The sequence below is a fragment of the Nyctereutes procyonoides genome, unplaced genomic scaffold (genome assembly GCF_905146905.1).
Source record: "Nyctereutes procyonoides isolate TBG_1078 unplaced genomic scaffold, NYPRO_anot_genome, whole genome shotgun sequence".
Taxonomy (NCBI): Eukaryota; Metazoa; Chordata; class Mammalia; order Carnivora; family Canidae; genus Nyctereutes; species Nyctereutes procyonoides.
The window spans coordinates 30,891,305-30,913,881 of record NW_026575043.1 but is presented as its reverse complement, the minus strand read 5'-3'; the positions used below and the strand labels follow the sequence as shown (position 1 = coordinate 30,913,881).

The following is a 22,577-nucleotide window of genomic DNA, read 5'->3' as shown; positions in this document are numbered from 1 at the left end:
ACCTTTGCTCAATCTTATGGCTGTTCAATCTCATGGGAAAGGACGCTTGCCTTGAGGATACCAAGGGTAAATGTCAAGTTGGGTTCATGGGTAATGACTTATGTTTTATGTGTCATGTTTCATTTGAGTGAGAACACTGGAATGTACCAGCTGAGTAAATTCAGCAATGAGCCAACTCTTAAAGCCTTGATTTCCTTTTTATAAGGTATGGTTACTATTCACACCACCTCTTGGATTTCTTGTCAGCACAAACCTGAGAATGTGTGAATTGCACATTACTTGATCATGTATTAGAGCACGCGAATGGACCACCAACAACCCCTGTCATTATCATCATCTTTAAACATTTTTAATTTGATCATATCTGACACACAATGTCAGATGAGCTCAGGTGTATGACAAGTGAGTCACCTTATAGGTTATGCTGTGTTCACCCCAGTGTCGCTCGCATCTGTCAGTATGTGACACTCTTAGAAGATGACATTCCCTACACTGTGCCTTCATCCCCATGACTTAGTCTATAACCAGAAGCCTGTTTCTCCTGCGCCCTTTCACCCCTTTTGCCCCCCCCCACTGCCTTCCCTCTGGCAGTCATCTGTTCGTTCTCTCTATTTATGGGTCTGATTCTGCTTTTCGTTTGTTTATTAATTTGTTTTGTTTTTCAGTTTCCACAGGCCACTGCATCATATGGTGCTTGCTATTTCTTATTCTGACATATTTCACTTAGCAGAAAACCCTCTAGGTTCATCCATGTTGTCACAAATGCCATCATATCCTATGGATACATCAGCCCTTTTGTGGCGGAATAATCAGTGGACACTTGACCTGCTTCCGCATCTTGGCTATTGCAAATTATCCTGCTATAAACATAGGGGTGCATATATCTTTTTGAGTTACTATTTTTATATATTTTTGGTAATTCCAGTAGTGGAATTTTTAATTTTTGAGGAACCTTCCACACTGTATTCCATAGTGGCTGCACAAGTTTGCATTCCCACCAACAGTGCAGGAGGGCTCCTTTTCCTCCTCATCCTTACCAACATTTGCTGTTTCCTGTGTTTGTGTGTGTGTGTGGGGGGTGGGGGGTGTCATTCTGACAGGTGTCAGGTGATAGATATCTCATTGTGGTTTTGATTTGCACTTTCCTGATGTTTAGTGTTGTTGAGCATCTTTGTGTGTGCCTTGGTCACCTGTATTCATGTCTTCTGCATATTTTTAATGGTATTATTTGAGGCTTTTGGTGTTCTTTAACTTATTGATACATTTTGGATGCCAACTAACCCTTTATTATTTTTTTTTTGCAATTCATGTTCTCCCATTCAGTAAGTTGTCTTTTAGTTTTGTTTATCGTTTCCGTTGCTGTGCAGAAGCTTTTATTCTGATGGCATCCCAATAGTTTATTTTTGCTTTTATTTCCCTTGCTTCAGGAGACATATGTAGAAAAAATGTTGCTAGAGTCAATGTCAGAGAAATTACTTCCAGTGCTCTCTTCTAGGATTTTTATGGTTTGAGGACAAATGTTTAAGTCCATTTTGAATTTATTTTTATATACGGTATAAGAAAGTGGTCCACTTTCATTCTTTTTCACGTTGCTGTCCAGTTTTCCCAATACCAGGTGTTGAAGAGACTCTTTCCCATTGCATATTCTTTTTAAAAAATAAAGATTTATTTATTTGAGAGAGAGAAAAAAACCGCACAAGCAGAGGGAGGGGCAGAGGAAGAGGGAGAGAAATCCTCAAGTCAACCTCCCACTGAGAATGGAGGCCCAACTTGGGCTCGTTTCCAGGACTCTGAGATCATGACTTGAGCTAAAACCAAGAGTCAGACGCTTAACCAGCTGAGCCACTCAGGTGACCCTCCCATTGCATATTTTTGCCTCCTTAAGATTAATTGACCACATAATCACTGGTTTATTTCTGGGCGCTCTATTCTGTTCTACTGATGTATGCGTCTGTTTTTGTAGCAGTACCATACTGTTTTGATTCCTAGAGCTTTGCGTAGTATATTTTGAAATCTAGCGCTGTAATGCCCCTGGTTTTATTTTTCTTTTTCAAGATTGCTTTGTCTATTTAGATCTTCTCTGGTTCTATACACACTTTATGATTGTTTGTTCCGGATCTATGGAAAATACTGCTGGTATTTTGAGAGGGATTGCATGAAATTTGTTGATTGTTGGTAGTACGGCCATTTTGACAATATTTATTCTTCCAATCCATGAGCATAGAATAACTTTCCATTTGTGTGTGTCACCTACAGTTGCTTTCATCAGTGTTTTATAGTTTTCAGAGTACAAGTCTCTCACCTCTTTGGTTACGTTTATTCCTTGGTATTTTATTATTTTTGGTGCAAATGTAAATGGGGCTATTTTCTTAATTTCTGTTTCTGTTATTTCATTATTAATATATAGAAATGCAAAGGATTTCTGCATATTGACTCTGTGTCCTGAGACCTTACTTAATTCATTTATCAGTTGATGATAAATTGTTTTGGTGGAGTCTTTAGGGTTCTATATATAATATCATGCCATTTGTAGATAGTAGGAGTTCTACTTCTTCCACAAATTTAGTTGCCTTTTTATTTATTTTTCTAGTCTGATTGCAGTGGCTGGGATTTCTAGTGCTGTACTGAATAGAAGTGGTGAGAATGGACCCCCTTGTCTCATTCCTGATCTTAGAGAGAAACCCCTCAGGTTATGGTTTATATTTTTACATTTCAGGGAAGGTTTACATTTTTAAAGATAATTTTAATAGAGTAGAAGTAGAAGGTCAATTAGTAGGAAAAAGAGTCCACTGGAGGAAACAGGTGGATAGAGGAGATGAGGATGATCCACATTAGGCATGCTTTCATTGAGTTATTCCAGTTGCAGTTTCCAAGAGAAAGAGAAGGTCAATGGCTATCCCTAGGCTTTCAAAAAGACCAGGTTGGTAAAAGATGGGGCCAGTGACCTAAAGTGGAGAATGTATGCATGTAGGAGAGAAAAATCAGGATGCTGGTTTGGGATGCATTGAGTTAAAAATAAAATATCTAAGTTGATCATTGTCTATATTACTGTGGTGTTTAAAGGATGAATGCAGCCTGAATTAATTGGGAGTTATGAACAGATAGAAGTGGTTTAGAGGCATGAGACTGGACGAGGTTGCAGAGGCTGAAAATAGAGGTAGAAAAGGTAGATGTGCCTGGAATTGAGCCTTGGGAGTGTTTTCCTCCAAGGAATTTAGTAGTTCATGTAGTATCTGTTCCAGTTTGTGGTCAAATCTACCACATACCAGCTCTGTGCCTAAATTGTTTACTTGAATTCCAGGGCTGGCTTATGCACTGAAAACATTAGGCAATTCTGGTGACACTTTATGTAATTCAAAATACAACCAATGTAAACCCTAATGTAATTGAGGATGTCCAGCAGTTTTGACTGTTTTTATTGTAGTCTTTAAAAACTATATCAAATATTTATTTCTCTTAAGAAAATGATTTTTTAAATATCTTGACTTATGTTGGTTTATATCTGGGGCAATGCAACATCCTTTCAATCCCTATAAGCCTCAAGATCATTAACTAAAAATAAAAAAAATGGGCAGTAGCATATACATGTATCATCTTTAGTATAGTTCTTAGACATAATAAGCATTCAACAAATGTTAGCTCTCATTATTTTACTATTATTGCTCTCATCATCATTACTAATGTTACCCTAAAGGATTGTTGTGAGGATTAATTTATTTATGAAAAAAACCTAGCGTGTTTAACAACAAAGAGCAGATGGTAAATAGTTTCTGTCTCCTCCACTTCCATACCCGTCCCTCTACTTTACAAGAGTCCTCCATGCTTCATCATTCTCTTAGTGTCAGAGTTCAAATAAGCGCAATTAAAGAATATAATTTATAATTGTCACAGAGGGTCCACTGTTCAGCAGACATGGTGTTTAGGTCAGGTGAGAGTCCTATAATTAAAGGAAAATGGAAGAGGAGATGCCCAAGACAACCATTAATTTATTCTTTCGCATAAATAATTTTCAATAACAGGGAGTGAAGATACTTTGTTGATTCAGATTGAGTCATCCAAAAGAAACAGAGATTCTGCTGCATTTGAAGCCTAGAGGTGTGAATGCTAAATATGATTTTTCACTTCTAAAGGCCATGCATTTTATAGACCTGTGTGGCACCATATACCTTTTAATTCTGTGAAAGTGAATAAATAATATATAATTTCACTTTAGGGATTACCTGCAAGTCGTGTGAGGTACAGAGTGGATGATGTCCAGTTTCCTTATCCTGCCAGTATTTTTGACGTAGAAGAAGATTCTGGAAGAGTAATAACTCGAGTCAATCTTAATGAAGAGCCTACAACAATTTTTAAGGTCAGTGTAGTGTTTCCCTTACTGTGATCTATTTGATATTGAACTTTTGAACGTACACTTTAACCTATGACCATACTTATTTCCATTTTTCTCCTTTTAATGGTTTTTAAATTACAAAATAATGTATGTCCTTCCTTTCCTTCCTTGCTTCTCTCTCTCTCTCTCTGTTAAATAAAAAGGCTTTAAAAACTAAAAAATAATAATAATAATAATAATAATGTATGTTTTTACCACATAGACACTTAGAAAGTACAGGTTAGCACAAAGAAATAAAAAACACACTTGATATTTCACATCTTGGAGATAACTAGAATTTACCAGTTTAATATCTATTCTTATGATGACATTCCATGAAAATGCAACTATACATATAGGTGTGTTTAAAAATAATATTATCTTATTATTATATTGCTTTTTTATCTTAATAATATTTTGCCCATGACAATAAATATGGTTGATGATATTATTTTCATGTCTGAATGATGTTCTGCTATATGAATGCACTATTTTTTTTGTCTAATACTTTGTTGTTGGATAATTAGCTTTTTTCTAATTTTTTGTTATAATAATATTTGTTTGTGAAACTCCTTGTGCAAATATCATTTGCCACTTATCTGATTTTTTTTTCCTTAAGATAAGTAGTAAGAGGCAGTATTGTTGGGTCAAATTTCTGGATTCATGATAAGTTATACCTCAGGAATATTTGAAATATTACTACCTTTCACTATTTTCATAAATAATCTATTTTATTAAATGTTTTAGAGTTTCCATTTTCTGTAATTACTTAGAATATTTTTTTCATTGTGAATAAAGCCTTCGACCCTGCATTGAGGAAATGCCCTCATTGTTAAGTGTCAGTGAGTACTGTGCCTCACATAAGCTTACCACTGTTGGGAGCAATTGTTCTGTTTGTAAAGTATTAACCCAAGGATAAATCATGGGCCTAAGGATGATCCTTGGTTATGGTTTCATGGTCTAGGTTGAATTGGTTTAAATTAGTAGACTGTAGCATCCAAAATTATGCACATTCCAGAGAAACACATAATATTGAAAATATTTAACATTTCTTAAGTAGAAGAATTCTTCTTGACATAATATACTTTATCCAAAAAAGATCAACCGTAAACAACATTATAGTAATAAATATTATTACTTGAGATGTCTTCAGACAAAAGCTTTTTTCTGCAGTTAGCATCATTTGAACAGCTTCTACTATACAGTATGAACTTGGTTTTATATACTTTTAAGAGAGTGTATATCTAAATGTGTTAAACTATAAAGGTTTACAGTTTTATCCTCCAGAGTGAAGTATTTCTGCCCTATAATCTTGCAGACAATTAATTTGCTGGAAAAATTAATTTCTTTTTATAAGCAAGCTAATTAGCTTTTTGCTATTGATGTGACTGAATTTAACACTTTTTAAATAAGTGTCGGTGCTCAAAATGGCACATGTTTTTACTGTAGGCACCAGTGGAACTGTGGAAGAAAAATCTGTTTAATCATTGGAGAGATGTAGTATTCTACACCTGTTTTACTGGGTGCTCTGTCATGGGGTTAGTAACTCCACTTCTTTGAGTTTTCTTGTCTCAGAAATGAAAATAAAACCTCCACCTGGTGGGATTCTTGTGAAGAGTAGGTGAGAATATATGTAACGTACCCTAAGACAATGACTGCTGCCTGGAAGACAGCGAGGAAATGATCATCACTCCCCCTCCTGGACCAGGCAGACCAATAATTAAAAACGATGCTTTATATTAAAAAAATGATGCTTTATTTTCTTCTTATTAATATTCTTTAACATGATTTTTTATTACTTTTTAAGTTGGTGGTTGTTGCTTTTGACGATGGTGAGCCTGTGATGTCCAGCAGTGCCACAGTGAAAATTCTCGTCTTACATCCTGGAGAAATCCCACGCTTCACACAAGAGGAATATAGGTATTGATTCCTATTGGCTTTTGTAATATGTAAAGGTTTTTTGTGCTGCTTTGTTTTGAGCTCTCAAAACTAATTCGATATGAATTGATCAATGAAGTGGCCTTCCAATTTTAAGTTTTTTTTTTTTAATTAGCATAGTATCACATTTATTTAAAAAGTTAGTATGGTTAAAGTAATTTAGCCTAAAAATACCAGTCTTAATAATGCTTAGTGAATAATGGATCCTTTAAAAATGATTAACGTGTTGGGGCACTTGGGTAGCTCAGGCCGTTCAGCTTTTGACTCTCGATCTCAGCTCAGGTTGTGATCTCAGGGTCATGAGATCTAGACCCTTGTCAGGCTTCATCCTCAGCACACAGTCTGCTTGTCCCTCTCCCTCACCCTGCTTGTACTCTCTTTCCTCTCTCTAAAATAGATAAATAAAATCTTTAAAAATAACTAATGCAATCTTTGAAAAATACAACATTATATTTTGGGGTTTAAACTGCACCTTATTAATGATCCCAATAGTAGGAAGTAGTAGATATTTAGTTTCTTGTTATTGCCAGATACATAATTTGACATGAATCTGAAATGATATTTTTTGTATAACCAGTGAAAGAGAAAGTAAGGATGTACGTGTACATTTATATATAATATTATATATTATAGCTATAGAGCTAGTGTCTCAAGTCAGGTTTCCGTAACAAAATATCACAGACTGAATGGCTGAAACAGAAGTTTATTTTCTCACAGTTCTGGAGGCTGGAAGTCTGAGGTCAGGGTGCCAGCATGGTCGGGTTCTGGTGAGAGCCGTCTTCCTGGCTTTGTGGATGGCTGCCTCCTTGTTGAGTCCTCACACAGAGGAGAATGAGAGAAAGCAAGATCTCTGCTGCCTCTTCTTGAAAGGGCATCAATCCCAAGATTAGGGCCCCACCCTCATGACCTCATCTAAACCTGATTACCTCTCAAAGGCCTCATCTTTGAATACCATGCCATTGAGGGTTAAGGACTTCAAAATATCGATTTTTAGGGGGACACAATTCAGTCCACAGCATGCACGTAGATAGATAGAGAGATAGAGAGAGAGAGAGAGAGAGAGAGAGAGAGATGAATAAATAGAGGGACACGCAGATACATAGATGCATAAGCAGTCAGATATTCTTAGGAAGTGAAGAATTTATTTAAAAAATAATTAAATTTACTTTATTTTATGTTTGCGTCATGATTGCATATGAGTGAAAGATTTATAATGGTTTCCTGAAAATATAGTAGATCTTTCTTTCATGATACTGTTTTGAGTTAAAACATGAATATACTTGTATTACAATGTGAGAACCCATAAGAGATAGTTTTCCCACAAACATTTGAAGGAGACTCACTACATATTACATGTTTACTATTTACTTATTTTGGACATAGCATTAAAAAGCATCTAGTCATGGTGCTCCAGGGGCTCACAGCCATGAATGGAAACTACACAAATGAAAAATAACAATACTATTTGAAGACACAATAATAGAACCTCACTGTGCAGGGGAAGTGTGCTAGAGAAATGTTTCACTGGATCTAAACATGAACAGCATTGTTTTAAGCCGTGTCTTGAAAAGAAAATACGGTTTAGCCACTCTGCAAAAATATGGAAGGCACGTTCCATGCCAAAGAATTAGTACATATAGAAGTAAACAATATGGGAGGATGTATTGATTTCTGGGATATTTTCATAGTTTAGTCTGTGTAGGGACAAATTAGGCATTACATAATGATACTATCTAAGGCTCAAGAAAAATGAAGATTTCATAAAATATTTGATCATATTCTAATATTTAGATTTTCATTGCTTTGATAATTATTTTTTTGTTTTTTGTTTTTTGTTTTTGCTTTGATAATTTCTAAGAACTACCTAAGCATTGTAAGTTAGAGCCAGGGCTAAGATCCTGGGAGAGGAGGCAAGTGATGTCTGGAAACATTTACCACACTGAACGATGTAGTGTTTTCCTTTTATAAAAAGCTGCCTTGGGCACCTGGGTGGATCACTTGGTTAAGTGTCACACTCTTGGTTTCGGCTCTGGTCATGATCTCAAGATCGTGATCTCAGTCAGGGTTGTGGGATCAAGCCCAAGTAGGGCTTTATGCTCAAAGGGGATCTGCTGGAGATTTTCTCCCTCTGCCCCTCTCCCACCTCATGTGTTCTCTCTCTGTCTCTCACTCTGTCTTTCTAAAACCAATAAATAAAACCTTTCAAGAAAAGCTGCCTTTGCAATATCCAAGCAGTACATAGCACACATATGTAAACCACTGAGATGTAAACCATATTTAAAACAGTAAGAATCCTCATTCAGTCTGTTGAAAGACCATTTTCTTCCTCTGTCCATAGTTACCAATCCTTTCCTCTTTTGTTGGCATGGCAACTGTGAACTCCAGTTCTATGGAGATGCGCAGTCTTCTGCTTCTAGAGACCTTCCCTGAATGTGTTCATCGTGGCTTCTCAAGAACCAAAGTGGACACATAAAGTCACTGTGTTTCTCACCAACTTAGCTGGATTTGATGCTCACAAAAGATGTACTTACTATTCAGAGTGGGTCCAAAAATCCCTCTGAACCAAAGGCCCGCATGTGTTCCTCCAGAGTTCTCATCCCATCCAGGCCTTCCTTGGAGACGCCAGAGAGGGAAGGGGTGGTGGTGCCCAGCACTGTCCCTCTGAATAAGCTCAGTAAATGGTGTCCCTTTTCTCCTAGCTTGCATCCGCAGCTCATTTCCTACTAATAGCAGTGTGCCTCCAGACTTCCGCAGCACATTGCTTGTTAACTCTTTTAGCTAAAATATTGTGGCAGTAAAGCCAAAGTCATAGATCTCATCGGGGCATTGCTCGTTTAGCTTTCTTTTTTAAATTGCCTTATTTATGCCACTTTTAAAAATAAAAATGTTTTGTTCAATGCATAATTTACCGTTTCTTACCTTCTCTGCATCCAACTACTAGCTGCAAATAGATTATATTAATAAAGTTGTTAACTTAGAGAAGAAAAAAAAAAAAAACCCTGCCAATTACTTGGTGCTAAAATTAAGAGGAGTCACATGAACACATGTGGAAGAATTTTTGACCTTCCAGAAGAACATTTCTAACATTTACAAATACTGCCCTTGATGATCCCCGCCCATTTGTTACCCTGATACATAAAGGCAATTAGGTAATCTAGTTGCATCCTACGGTTTATGAAGAAAGTCCTAAGAAGTGATTTAATTGCTATAATGAATGCAGCAGGACTTGGGCACTGAGCAAGATTGTTTTCTTTTTTATCCGATTCTTAGGAAGCTTGAATAATAAAAAAGTCATATCAAACATTAGCAGAAGACACTATTTTGAGTAAGTCCCAATAATTGAATTTAAATGTTTAAGGAAGCTTACATTGAACCTAAAGTACAGAATGAATTATTGAAAATAAATAAAAGGCCTAGGGCTAATCATAATCAATCACCTCTCCATACTCTCGAAGGTTTTTGACGTATACAACAGCCTGCATGCCTCCTAGTCCTTTCTTCGCTCTCCTGGACACCCAGCTAGACTCCATTTCCCAGCCCCGCTTGCTCAGTGGAGCCCTGGGGCTGAGTTCTGGCCAATAAAATGTGGAACAGTCTGTCCTGCACTGCTTCCCAGCCTGATTTAACCTTTCCCCATATGGTCCCATATGGATGGGTGAAGTGGAGACCCTTGGGACCCATATGTTGACAACTGTACAAATATGATACGAGAGGAGCCTGGGCCTCTGAATCATACACTGGAAGAGTGCCACCTAACTAGGGAATGCCCTAAATATATATATATTTTTTTTTCTCCCAAATCACTTATTTCCTCGGCTGGATGCCCATAACTCCCAGAGATGCTAAATGATGCTATCAGACCTGGATTCCCTTGTGCTGGAGTCAAAAGGCAGCAGAATGTGCCACTTAGACATAGAGAATATTTTGAGCTGAAAGTGCTTAAAAAATAGCAGCTGTAAGGAGGACATTCTAATGTCCCCTTTCCTTCTCAAAAACAGGACCTATAAACTCTCATGTGAAGGATGCCCTCTCTGTACCAGGAAGAAAAACACATTCTTTAAAGAGCGGTCAAAGCCAAGAGAAGTGATATAGACAGGCCTTGTTAAAACAATTCACAGCTCTCTTTAGCCTCCTTCCATAGTTTACTTTTCCACAATTGCCTGTCTTTGCTCATCCTAGTACAGAAGTATGTGGGTTTTGCCACATGCAGGGGTCCTCATTTCCTCACGAGGGCTCTCATGTCATGCACACTTATATAAACGTGTATGTTTTCTACTACTCTTCTGACTTAATGTCAGTTTAATACTTGGACGTGGCCTAAAATCCCTGGCAGGGTGGAGGTAACATTTTGCTTCCATTACAGAATTGCTCCTGGTGGAAAAACTTTCTCAGGTGATCAGTTCTGGGGGGAGACACCAAATGATAAGTGAGATTTCTGTCCCTGGTAGGGTAGGGAAAGGATGCTCATGGGTTGCAGATGGAAAGCCATGATCCAAGGTAAGTGACACCGCAAGCCGAGGTACATACCATGTTTACGTCTCAGGAATGTCTTCATTTCAATATTGACTCTTGGGTTCCTTATGAAAAACTAATTTTCAACAAAGGACTAGGTGTGAAGAAAGACTCTAAAGATAAAATATTCATTTATTGTAGAATATCGAACTGGATTCTTCAACTGATCCCCTCCCGTAACCCAATTATCTTGTGTTTGGAACGGTGAATCATTAAATCTTTAAATTTTGGCTAATAGGATTCGTTAGGGTAGGTCATGCTTCTTTTAAAACAAACAGACAACAGCCTTGTATTATAATAGTTTCATGAATAAGAAACCATGCATTTTGGCTCACATGGGAGTCTAAAGTGAGTGTTTCAGGTTGGTAGTAGCTCTTCATGCTGCCATCAGGGACCCAAGCCAATTTAGGGTCTTCCATCCTCAAGATTGCGTTTCAGAATTATCCCAGTGATTGCCATTTTAGTCCTCGGAAAGGCAAAAAGAGCAGAAATCCACATCCAGAGATTTCCAGAGTCAAGTGAGGAAGGCCTGCAAATTTTACCTCCGCTCATATTCTTTCTCAAAAGTCCAGGCAAATGTCCAGAGCTAGCTCTGAAAGGGCAGACAGATGCTTCCTTGCTACGTAGCTGCACCTCCCTTCCACGTCTCTTACTGAGGTAAAAGGGAAAATAGTGTTGGCAGAGAATTACTACATTAAATGTGTAGTTTTAGACAAGTTACAGATTTTCATTACTGCAGTCATTTTAAGATGACTTTGTTTTTGTTAGGAATATACAAGATTGGGTACGTGAAACAATGATGGAATAGTTCAGAAACATTTCTGTTCTTAAATATGTACTGGTGAAATAGATTGGATTCTTCTTTAAGTAGCAAGAAAAGAGAATGTGTACCTCTTTTTGTTTGTTTGAATTCAAAGAAAATCTCAGATGGCTGTTTTTGGATGTTTTAAATTATTTTTCGTGATTTTAGCATATCAAATGTTAATATTACATATTTGAAACCAAACCTTTCTGGACTTTAAGCTGACGTTTGGTTACCTGATTATAATTCATTATTCTCTCCATGTTCTGAAGGAGTGTAATAGTCTTAATTACAAGGAAAAAGAAAGGGGGAAAAAAGGAAAAGGAGAAAGAAAACATTGTGGCAGAGCGTGAGAGTTACGAGCTGTCAATTCGCTTTATAGAGACCATCAAAGAGATGTGAGAGGAGGCATTTACTATTTATTAAAACATTTTCCAATGTGCCAGTTCTACACCGAGAAACAAAATCCATTATTCTCTCCACAGAATTAAAAACGTTTAAATATCAAGCTACTGGTAATTGCCAGGTTGCTCGAGTGCAAAAATAGGTCTATTGCCTTTTCTGAAATTATAAAAGTACAAGTGGGAAGTACAAACATCATAGCAAATCCTTTAATATTTACTGACAGAGAAGCCTCCTTGACTTCCAGTGACATTTTTGATAAAGGATAACTAGCAGGTTAGCTAACCAATGTGAAAGTGCAGTTTATCAAAAAGCAAAACCCTCCTTTCACATATTCGGTTATGTCTCTTGTTTCCTAGTCCTATCTAGAAACTTCCTCACTTTCTGCTAAAGGTTCTTTGAAAAAGAAATAACGAAATTTGTAAAATTACTCAAGGGTTTCAAAAAGACCACCCCATATTAAGGGGGGGGGGAGACGTAGCCTTTCAAGACTAGAAGACAAATTTCTCACATTCGTTTCTTGTTTATAATTTGCAATATTGGAATGCTTTCTGTGTGTTGAAAGAAGACTTAATTTTGGTTTTCCTCAAATCCTGTGAACTGAAGTTGTTCCTTGATGGGCCGACCTCAAGTAATTAATCCCATAATGAGAAAGTTATTTGCCCCATACAGTTATATGGGTACTTTTACAATGGCCAGATTGACAGTACTTCCTAAGGTAACTGTGTGCTTATTTCTCTCTGGTACCTTTGGTGATTGTAATACTTGAAACACTTATTATGCTCATTTCATGCCCACTTCAAGTTCCCCTTGAGTCATTTAATTAGGTTAAATGGAGAATCAAGACATCAATTTGCTTCATCTGCTTGTCATTGGATGAACACTTCTATTTTCCAGAAAACACTGAGTTCTTCTCAAAATTTAGAAAAGTATGTAGCTCCTCAGACTGTGTAATACTGCTTTCTACAACTATAAACAAGCATTTGTATTATTTAGAAGCACACACACAACCCGTAATTTCACAGTTGTCACAAATTTGCATTTTCATGTTATCATTCCTGTTTATGTGAGTCTTCCAGTCCATCTTTGTTATGGACAAGGAAATACTAGAAATTTCAGTCTCTTAGAGTTTACATCCCTCAAATCATCATTCTTCATTCTTATTCTTCTCCTTATCCTTGAAACAAATTTCTTAAAGAGTCTATAGCACCTCTTAATCCTTTGTTTTTAAAACACCTCTCCCTTCTCAAAAATGTCTTCAGCTGGATTTTTTTTTCAGTGAATTAAGTCCAACTATTAGCCCCTCCCTTACTACCTCCCTCACATAAGTAATTATTTTTGAGTTATTACTTTTCAGGTGATTAAGTATCTCTATATCCATATACAATCTTGTATCTTAATTTAAACCACTTCCCACAGCCAGATTGGCATTGGAAGCAGAATAAAAGGGTTAATATTAATAAGAATTCTATTTTCAAAGTCATATCATGTAATAGACAAAAGAGACTAAAGGAACCATTTAGTCAGCCTAATAGTTTAATACTTGCTTTTTCTAATATCCTTGCCACAAAGTTGACTAGTCTCTTTTTCAGTTGCAAGGAGCCCATCTCTTCAATCTTCAGGGAGTTATGGATATTGTAAAGTTATTCCTGATGCTAATATTATTATTTTAATTAATTTTACCTCTTTTAAATTATATTCTATGCATTTCTCTCCCTGCCTTCATAAATTTTGGCATTCACTTCCTCTTTTGAGTAGCCTAACTGTGTCAGGGAAGAAAATTAACTTCCTTCTACCCTTATGAGTTCTTAGCTGAGATCCCTGTAATAAAAGAGTAACAAAAGGAAAACAAAAATAAGTTTAATAACATGTATACTTCATGGATACATGGAAGACACCAGGAAAAGTGAGTAACTCAAAATGGTGGCTTTAGCATTCAGGGTTAAATATCCTCTTAACAGGGGCAGCAAAGGGGGGAATTTAGGTCTCTCAGGGGAGAGTAGGTGGTTTTTAGGGAGGATGAGTTGGGTTCTTAGAAGAATAGATTTCAGATATGATTGTGGTAAGGTTTGTCTGGACGTGGTGTCTCCTTCAGATGTCCTCTCCTGTGGTCACTTAATTTCCCTGGTCAGTGAAACTCCTGGGGATGGAATCGTTAACAACTGAGTTCCTTTTGGAGGGACTGTCTTTAGGCAGATGAGGGGAGCTCAGAGAAAGCATCTCCCTGCACTTGGTATTTTTGAGTGCTATGGCTCAAAATAATCAATATACCAAAATGGCATATTTTAGGTGATGTGTCCTCGACTCCTAAGGTTATATTTTGAAGTGGCATATTCTGCTGCCCTTTAATTGAAACTGAGCTAAACTTCTAACTTAAGACAGGTGACAGATAATGCCCTTCTATCAATTATTAGCAGGTATCTTGACAAAGATTGTTCTTTTTCTTTTTTGACAAAGATTGTTCTTATTGGGAAAAAGAATTCTGTGAACTTGGCTTTATCTTCCATTAAGGTGGAGAAAAAAAAGAGTGATATTAACCATCGAGTTGCTGATCTGAAAGATACATTAAATCCAGTTTCTTAAAAAAAAATCCAGTTTCTTATACTAGTTTATTATATAATACAACATGTGACAAACTCCTCTATCTTGTTAAAATATTTAGATAATGGCTAATTATAACCCCTAAGATTTTCTTTATTGTCTCTATGTAAATTAATGTATATTAAGTCTATTCAATTCATTCATCTTTAATATATCTGTATGTTAATACTTACCTTATCCTATATTAAAATTCTATATTAACATCTTTTAAATATCATTATTTTCCCCAGAAATGTTTTTCTCAATGCTCATGGATATTTTAAATTTAATTCATATCTCTTAAAATGCAAATACTCCTTTTTAAAATTTAGTCCCCTTGTTCTGTGTTTGTTTTAGTTTCTCCTCTGACAATTAGACATCATGATGAGATGTAACAAGTTCTTTAGGGAAAATTCTGAGGTGGGAGAAATGAGGAGAAAGTAGAGTAAGGCTAGAGAATCTTCAAAGCACATTCATTCTTACACCAAGCAAAGAAGAGGGAGAGAGGTTTGCGTAGAACATCCTACATTAGTGTGCCATTGAAGAGACTGCTGTGTCATTTAAGTAAATTCTGCATGATGATCCAGGAACCCTCAAACCATAGTCAGATGTGAGGGTAGTTCAAAATCTCCCAGGAGGGGATCTACCTTAACCTCTCTGCTTTTCTCAGTTATGATCTGCAAACAGCCCGTAGGAAGCATGACTTGCATAGAAACACAGTGGTAGACTTCAGACCACAAAAGAACCTTGTTCAATGTGCTTCCTATAATTGGACATCTGTGGGGCACACTCCCATTGCCACTGAATGGCCATATCTGGATAAGAGTCAGTTATCTACTTGGATCTCCTGGAAAACAGTCATAGTGTCATATTCCGAAAATACATTTTATACATTTTTGATTTAATCCAGACAGAAATATCAAAATCCTAATAGTAGTTCAAACACATATTACTTAAGAATAGATTGACTCCTGTAGGTCAAGTGAGTTAGCATTGGAAGAATATTTGACCTTCATCCCAGGATGATGGACTAAATACACAGGGACTCACTTGTCCTTGGTTCTAGAGGTAAATATCACAGAAAGGTCAGCGTGTCTGGAATAGATCATGGAGTCTAAATGTGAATATTGATTTTGAGTGGGAAATGCAATACCTCACACAATTTATCAAAAATTTTACCAAAGACAATTATTTATAAATTTTCCAAACAAATATGCTATCAATATAGACATACTTTGGGTATTTATTTAAATGGAAGTATATCAACATTGATTATTAAACTTTGCATGATTTAATGCCACATTTATATTCATTTTTAGGGATTTGTGTATTTTTAATGTAATTTTCATAAAAACAGAAACTTAAAATTTATATTTTTATGTATACCAAATAGAAGGGGCAAATGTTGCTAAGGTATTTTTATTAACCTCTTGAACAAGTTGATATTTGTTAACTCTTGAAAAAATATTGAGTCATATTTAATTTCCAGTATTATTCAAATTTAATATAGTAAATCCAAACTAAGAATATTGCACATATAAATATCTTGACATCTTATAAAAATTCAAATACCTTGAATAAAAAAATCACCTTTTCAGTTTCCTTATTAAAATAAAAAATTGATACTCTGCTGATCAGCTTGAATTAACCTTGTGACAAATGACAATGAAAAAATTTAAATACAACTTACATTTAAAGTAAGTTTGAGGAGGCTCTTATTGAAGAATAAAAAAGAGTAGATTTTATAAAGAACTGAAAAGGATTAACAGTCTATCTCCTGATATGCAAAAACAGAGAGAAAGCGTATTTTAAAATCCAAAAATCCATTTTTATATACTATAAAAAATGAAAACAATGTTATCAAAATGGCCAAGGAAATGGTGAGTGAGCAGTTCTAGTTAGCATCACATTATTCAAGAGAATTAAAATTACCTATATTGAAGAACATTGTCATTATTCTTACATAAACCACACAAGTTTGGACTTGGTATTTTGAGAAGAGATTCTTTTTTTAAATCAGTAAGTACAATAGTTTAGGGAGAACTATTCATCGTGGTTTCAAAAAATGAAAAAGAAAAAAAAAACTTAATATAAAATAAATCCACATGCAGATAGCCTTACTTGTTTGCTATAGTGGTTTACTGTTTAATTTAGATTTATTGTCCAATATGAGAGTTGACTTTACCTGAAGATAACATTTCCTATCTTTTTATGGCACTACTAAAATCTTGCCTCAAAGATAATAGATTTTGTGTCTATTGAAAGAGTGACTGGCAATCCTTCATTACAGCTTTCCCAGGCTCCCCCTACATCCACCTGGAGTATAATTCTCCTTCACGTCTTCAAGGTTATGGTAGAGTCTGACATCTGCTCGCAGAGCAGAGTGAAACCAGTCTACCAGCAACAGAGGACACAAGTGTAAACAGTGTAGAGTTTGAAACAAGTTTTCCCGTACAAAAGTATTATTAGAGATTCCATTCTTCTTTCGTTGCATTTTATCTCTGGAAAGTTTTTAGTTCAAGTCCAACATATAATAGGACATATTATTTTTATTTTATTAATTGTTAATGTAGACCTTTCTTTAGGCAAAACGACACTATAGATACCAGGGTTTGAATCCTGGCTGTGGAATATCAGACATTGGTTGAACTTGAGCAAGTTGCTGAAGCTCCATGAGGCCAACTTTCCTAGAGATACCATAGTTACTTTATATGTGAGGGAAAGAGCTTTACAAAGAACCTAGTACAGAGCACCTGCTTAATAAATAGCCGTGATATTATTATTTAATAGGCTTATCCCAGGTGTTGGCCGTGCAAAGATTTTAAGACGGAGGCCTTGTTCTCCAGGAGTTTATACACAATGAGAAAAGAGGCAACACAAATTGCCCTTTTGTGCCTGCCCCCAACTGATGAGGTACAGAAGCTTCTCTTCTGATTGGAAGAAAGACCCACAATTACCATAGTATCAAAACAACGGAAGTGGAAAGGAGAAATTGCCAAAGAGCAAATTTTGATATGTGGAAGGAAAAGAAGATTTTGGTTAAGCAAACCAAAATATCACAAGCCCATTTCTCAACCATTATTGGTTAATAGGTCATCTCCAATTTCTTGACTAAAAAAAAAAAAAAAAAAAAAAAAAGAATCCTGGGGAAATATCACTCTAGTTACACTGTGGAGAATGGATTTCTACTCAGTTTGAACATTAGTTTAAAAAATAATACCTCAAATATATACGTGATGTTTAAAGCTACGTAGATCTCATTACCGGATATGGCTTTGTCATTCTTGTTCTCATCATGCCCCCATCTTCCTAAACAAAATAACTCCCTCAACTTGTCACATGCAGATACAATCCCACACATTGAAATTCCTAATGTTCAATGAACCTAGCCAAGAGTAGGGCCCCTTACAAAGTTGTTGGTGAAGCCTCTTTCTATCTCACTGATGCTATAGTTGACTTATCTGCAGAAGTTTCCAGAATGTTCTGCACACTGTGATTTCAGTAGAGAGTAGGATGAAATAGGTACAGCAGAATAATTAAAGCTCTTTCTCCTGGAATTCTACTAATACATCCAGCATCTTTGTGCATCCCTCTATTCAACAAACTTTTTTTTTTAATTGAAGCACAAATCTTTAATATTTACAATCTTTTGGAGTAAACAAAAATTAAAAATACGTACAAATTAGATAAAAATGACTGTTCTATTAAAACAGCATGTATTCTCTTCATCCTGTCCATGAATATGTATTGAGCACATAGAAATAATAATGCTGCACAAAATGTACATGGTCTCTCCTCAGAGATCTTATCATCTACATGGTAGGCAAAAATTAGTCAAATGATCATCGTTACTGAGCAAGAAAACAAACAAAAAGAGCCTTATGCTGAGTCAAATTGCTTACCATGTGCTTACAGAATGTCCTAAGATCAAAGTCTTAGCCTAGAGCGCAGGGCACTCTGGGGGAGACTGGTCAGTGGTGAGTCAGACTATGAAGGCTCCTATGGGCCCTGTTACCAACTTTGCTCTGAACACCATCTGAACATGGTGTTAACCAAGAGATATGACCAGAGGCGTTTTATGGAAGATCGCTCTGCTTCCACATTCTACATGGAAAATAGATTTTTTGCACTATTTAAATGTTGATTTGCAATCACAGCATTCTTATCACACATTTATAATGGTAAAGTCGTTCATCTCCAGACTGCTTTGGAACTTAATAGCTGTGCTATTTGCTTCAGCCTCTTCTCATACCAGTTTTTTTTTCTGGAAAACTTTTCACATGTGTTCTGTGCCATCAAACAACATATTTAGAATTAAACCACACATATATACATACACTATGATGGGGAAGATATACCAGGCGATTGCGAGTAAGGGAAAGCAAGGATTAGCATATTAATGCCCAAAATGTGCAATTCAAAGCAGAAAGAACTAAACTTGAGTATGTATAGACTTCATCTCACTAAATAGAAGGTAGATTTCTTAAGTGGGAGAGCTCCATGTTCTCCTTAACTACATCCACAGACTGTGTAGTGTTGTGAAGATCATGGGATTTATTACCCAAAGCAGGGCACTAATGAAAGTAAAGGGGACACCCTATAATAGTTAAGCTAGGGCAATGGGCACGAATGGGGACTGTCACAAGGAAATGAGTCACAGGATCCTTGGAACCTATAAATGCAGTGCTTTGCTCCTGCAAATGCTTGGCGACTCCTGGATGGATATTTATGACCAGAATTGTATTCAATGCGGGCTTCTTCTTATGCACATCAATCATCAACTGCTGCATAACTCCTTGTCCAAATGTAGTAGCTTAAAACAAGAGCAATTTGCTGTTTCTCATGATTCTGTGAGTCGGCCGGTCTCACCTAGGCTCGGTTAGTTATGCGACTGTAAAAGCTCAACATGTACAGGACAAATGAATGTAAACAGTCAAGGAAGAATTCGTGTGAGGCTATTGCAGGAAGGGAGCGAGGCCAGAATTCGGTGTTGAACTCACCTCTGCTGAAGCAAAGGCTGGAGAACTGTCATGAGCTGGGGTGCTGAGGACCGGCCACTTGTGTTTGCTGATGAGCCCCACCAACAACAAAATCTTTCTCCCATCTGCATGACTTCACAACTTGGAGCAGTTGCCACCAAAGTCTGGACCCTAACCTCAAGGCCATAGGGCCTCTGTTTTCCCTGATGGTCACGTTTTCTTTTTCCTCTTCTTCTTTTTTTTTTTTTTTTAAAGATTTATTTATTTAGGGATCCCTGGGTGGCGCAGCGGTTTGGCGCCTGCCTTTGGCCCAGGGCGCGATCCTGGAGACCCGGGATCGAATCCCACGTCGGGCTCCCAGTGCATGGAGCCTGCTTCTCCCTCTGCCTGTGTCTCTGCCTCTCTCTCTCTCTCTCTCTCTCTCTCTGTGACTATCATAAATAAATAAAAAATTTAAAAAAAAAAGATTTATTTATTTATTTGAGAGAGAGAGAGAGAGAGAGAGATTGAGAGCACACAAGCAGGGGGAGGGGCAGAGGGAGAGGGAAAGAGAATCTCAAACAGACTCCCGGCTGAGCACAGAGTCCGACATGGGGCTTGACCCCGTGACCCTGAGATCATGGCCTGAGCTGAAACCAAGAGTTGGCCGCTCAACTGACTGAGCCACTCAGGTGCCCCTGATGATTACATTTCAGAGGCTCCCAGCTCCTTGAGGGTTGTGAAGTTGGCAAGAGGCCTTTAAAGAAATTCATAACTCATAGAGGCAGAGAAATCAACGACATGTGTGAGTTCTCCAAAGTAAGGAGAGAGAGGTTAGGGACCTAGAGTCAGACAGAGGGATATTTCAGGGCGGTCTTGGCCAACACGCATTTGGCTGGGGAGTTGGGTGGTGGCTGAAATTCTGGTGGAGACAGCCCTGCCTCTCTCCTCATGGACTCTTCCACCCTTTTGGAGGCTCGTCCAGGTGGCTCCCCTGCAGCCTCAGGACAGAGCGGAAGCCTCAGGGCTTCTTGAGCTTGAGGCTCAAAGTCACATAAAGCACCACTGCCCATCCCTAATATGCACATACACTCACATATGCACAAACACACACCCACAAACATACACTCACAAAGGCCCTCACTTGCACATGTATACATATACTCCCATAGACACACACACACACACACACACACACACACACACTTTCTACTGATCAAAGCCATTCACAGGGACAACCCAATTTCAGAGGGAAAAATAGACTCCACTTCCCAATTGAAAGAACAGAAAAAAGTCCGCTTCTGTTTTTTAATTTGCCATAACCTATCTTCCATCCACGATTATTTGCATTCCCCTGCACACGCACAAAGAAGCAAGCAAACACTGGTGCTCTTAGGATCCACAGAATTCTTATCCCGCCCCTGGCATCATGGTTGCAGTTCAGGGTCACATCATTTAAACTAAGTCCAAATGTGGACAGCATCCCTCTTCTTGATTCAAGCCCCTGTGAACAGAAGACACCCGCCCTTGGTGCCGAGATGGGTGGGGACAGGAGAGGCGCAAATCTCCTGGGCCGAACCGGCCACTTCGCTAGCTCCCAAGCTCAACTCTTCCACGGATCTACACTCGGCAGTTTTGCTGAGAGTTTAGCAACTATACAACAAAAGTTGCCATCCTTCCAACCTTGAGTAACCCTTCTATCATTCCCTCTACAGCCCCCATGGATGCTTTGCTCACCCATCCTCCAGCTTTTTGACCACCCCATTTTCCTGCCACCACCTGACCCCCAGGCCCCAGCCAGTGCCACACATTTAGGATTTTACTCTGGCAGCCCTGCTTCTAAGGATGAATCTCTTTATCTATTCTCTCTCCTCAAGGCTCATGACTAAAGACAAAAACAATTTATATTTTCCAAATATCCTGTGACTTGTCCAGATCAGTGTCACCTGGGCATTGTCCTGCAGCCAGAGTGGCTGGGATGGCCTGTTTTCATACTTAAACGGGTTACACTGGGACTTGACACGTGGCACTTCAGAGAGGCCCTCTTTGCACCTGTGCAGTGGCTGAAGCCACAGGGCTCTACCTTCAACAGAGCTACGACATCACATTAATTTTTCTTTAATTTCTGTTGGTCAAAGCAATGACAGGAAGGACCAGAGACAATGGAAGGGAACATAAACTCCATCTCTGGGTGGGAGGAAAAAGTACAGACATTTTGTCTGTTTTTAATCTGTTAACCATACCAAAGAGTCTCTTGACTTCTTCCGCAAAAAAGTGGGAGAATAGATGGATTAGAAAAGTAAAATATCTTCCTCCCGTAAAATGTTTCATGGGACGAAATGTCACATTACGAAGGATGACATTTACATCTCAAATTTTACAGAATAACGTCCAGGATTGCATGATTATCATATATATCTATATTTATATTTATATATTTTGTTCTCAATGTGTCAAGTAAGTATTATTCAAGAAAGAAGGGAAATCAAGTTGCCAGCAGGTATAATAAGCTTAGAGAATCTGTTTTTGGTAAATGGATGTTTACAACCCTTCGCTAATGGATTCCAAATAATAAGTTGTTATATTTATGGAGAAATTCTGACACTAAGTCTTGTTTGTCAAAACAATGTCTCAGCCTTTTTAAACTTTGTTCCAAGTTTAATAACTAGGGGTGGGTAAAAGAAGTAGGTAGGGGGGAATCTAGACATCTTTTTTTCAGGTTTACTGAGATATGATTGACATATAACACTGTATTAATTTGAAGTGCACAACATAATGATTTGGTCTATGTATATATTAGGAAATGATGACAATAAGTTTAATTAACATCCACCACCTCACATGGTTACAATTTTTTTCTTGTAACGAGAACTTTCAAGTGCTATTCTCTTAGCAACTTTCCAATATAAAATACAATATTATCAACTATAGTCACCACACTGTGTATCCCATCCCTAGAACTTGTCTTATAAAGATGCTTGTACCATTTGACCCTTTCACCCATTTTAACACCAAT

At 37.4% G+C, this 22,577-nt stretch overlaps 1 protein-coding gene across 16 annotated transcripts in view; it reads left to right on the top strand.

The window, feature by feature from the left end:
* The window catches only part of PCDH15 (protocadherin related 15), a 739,593-nt gene that overhangs the window by 577,905 nt on the left and 139,111 nt on the right, over positions 1 to 22,577 (top strand). For all 16 annotated transcript variants that reach the window (XM_055322636.1, XM_055322635.1, XM_055322634.1 and 13 more), the window contains 2 exons: positions 4,214 to 4,354; positions 6,177 to 6,289. In XM_055322636.1, coding sequence (XP_055178611.1) covers positions 4,214 to 4,354; positions 6,177 to 6,289 — 254 coding nt within the window. The remainder of the gene's footprint in view (positions 1 to 4,213; positions 4,355 to 6,176; positions 6,290 to 22,577) is intronic.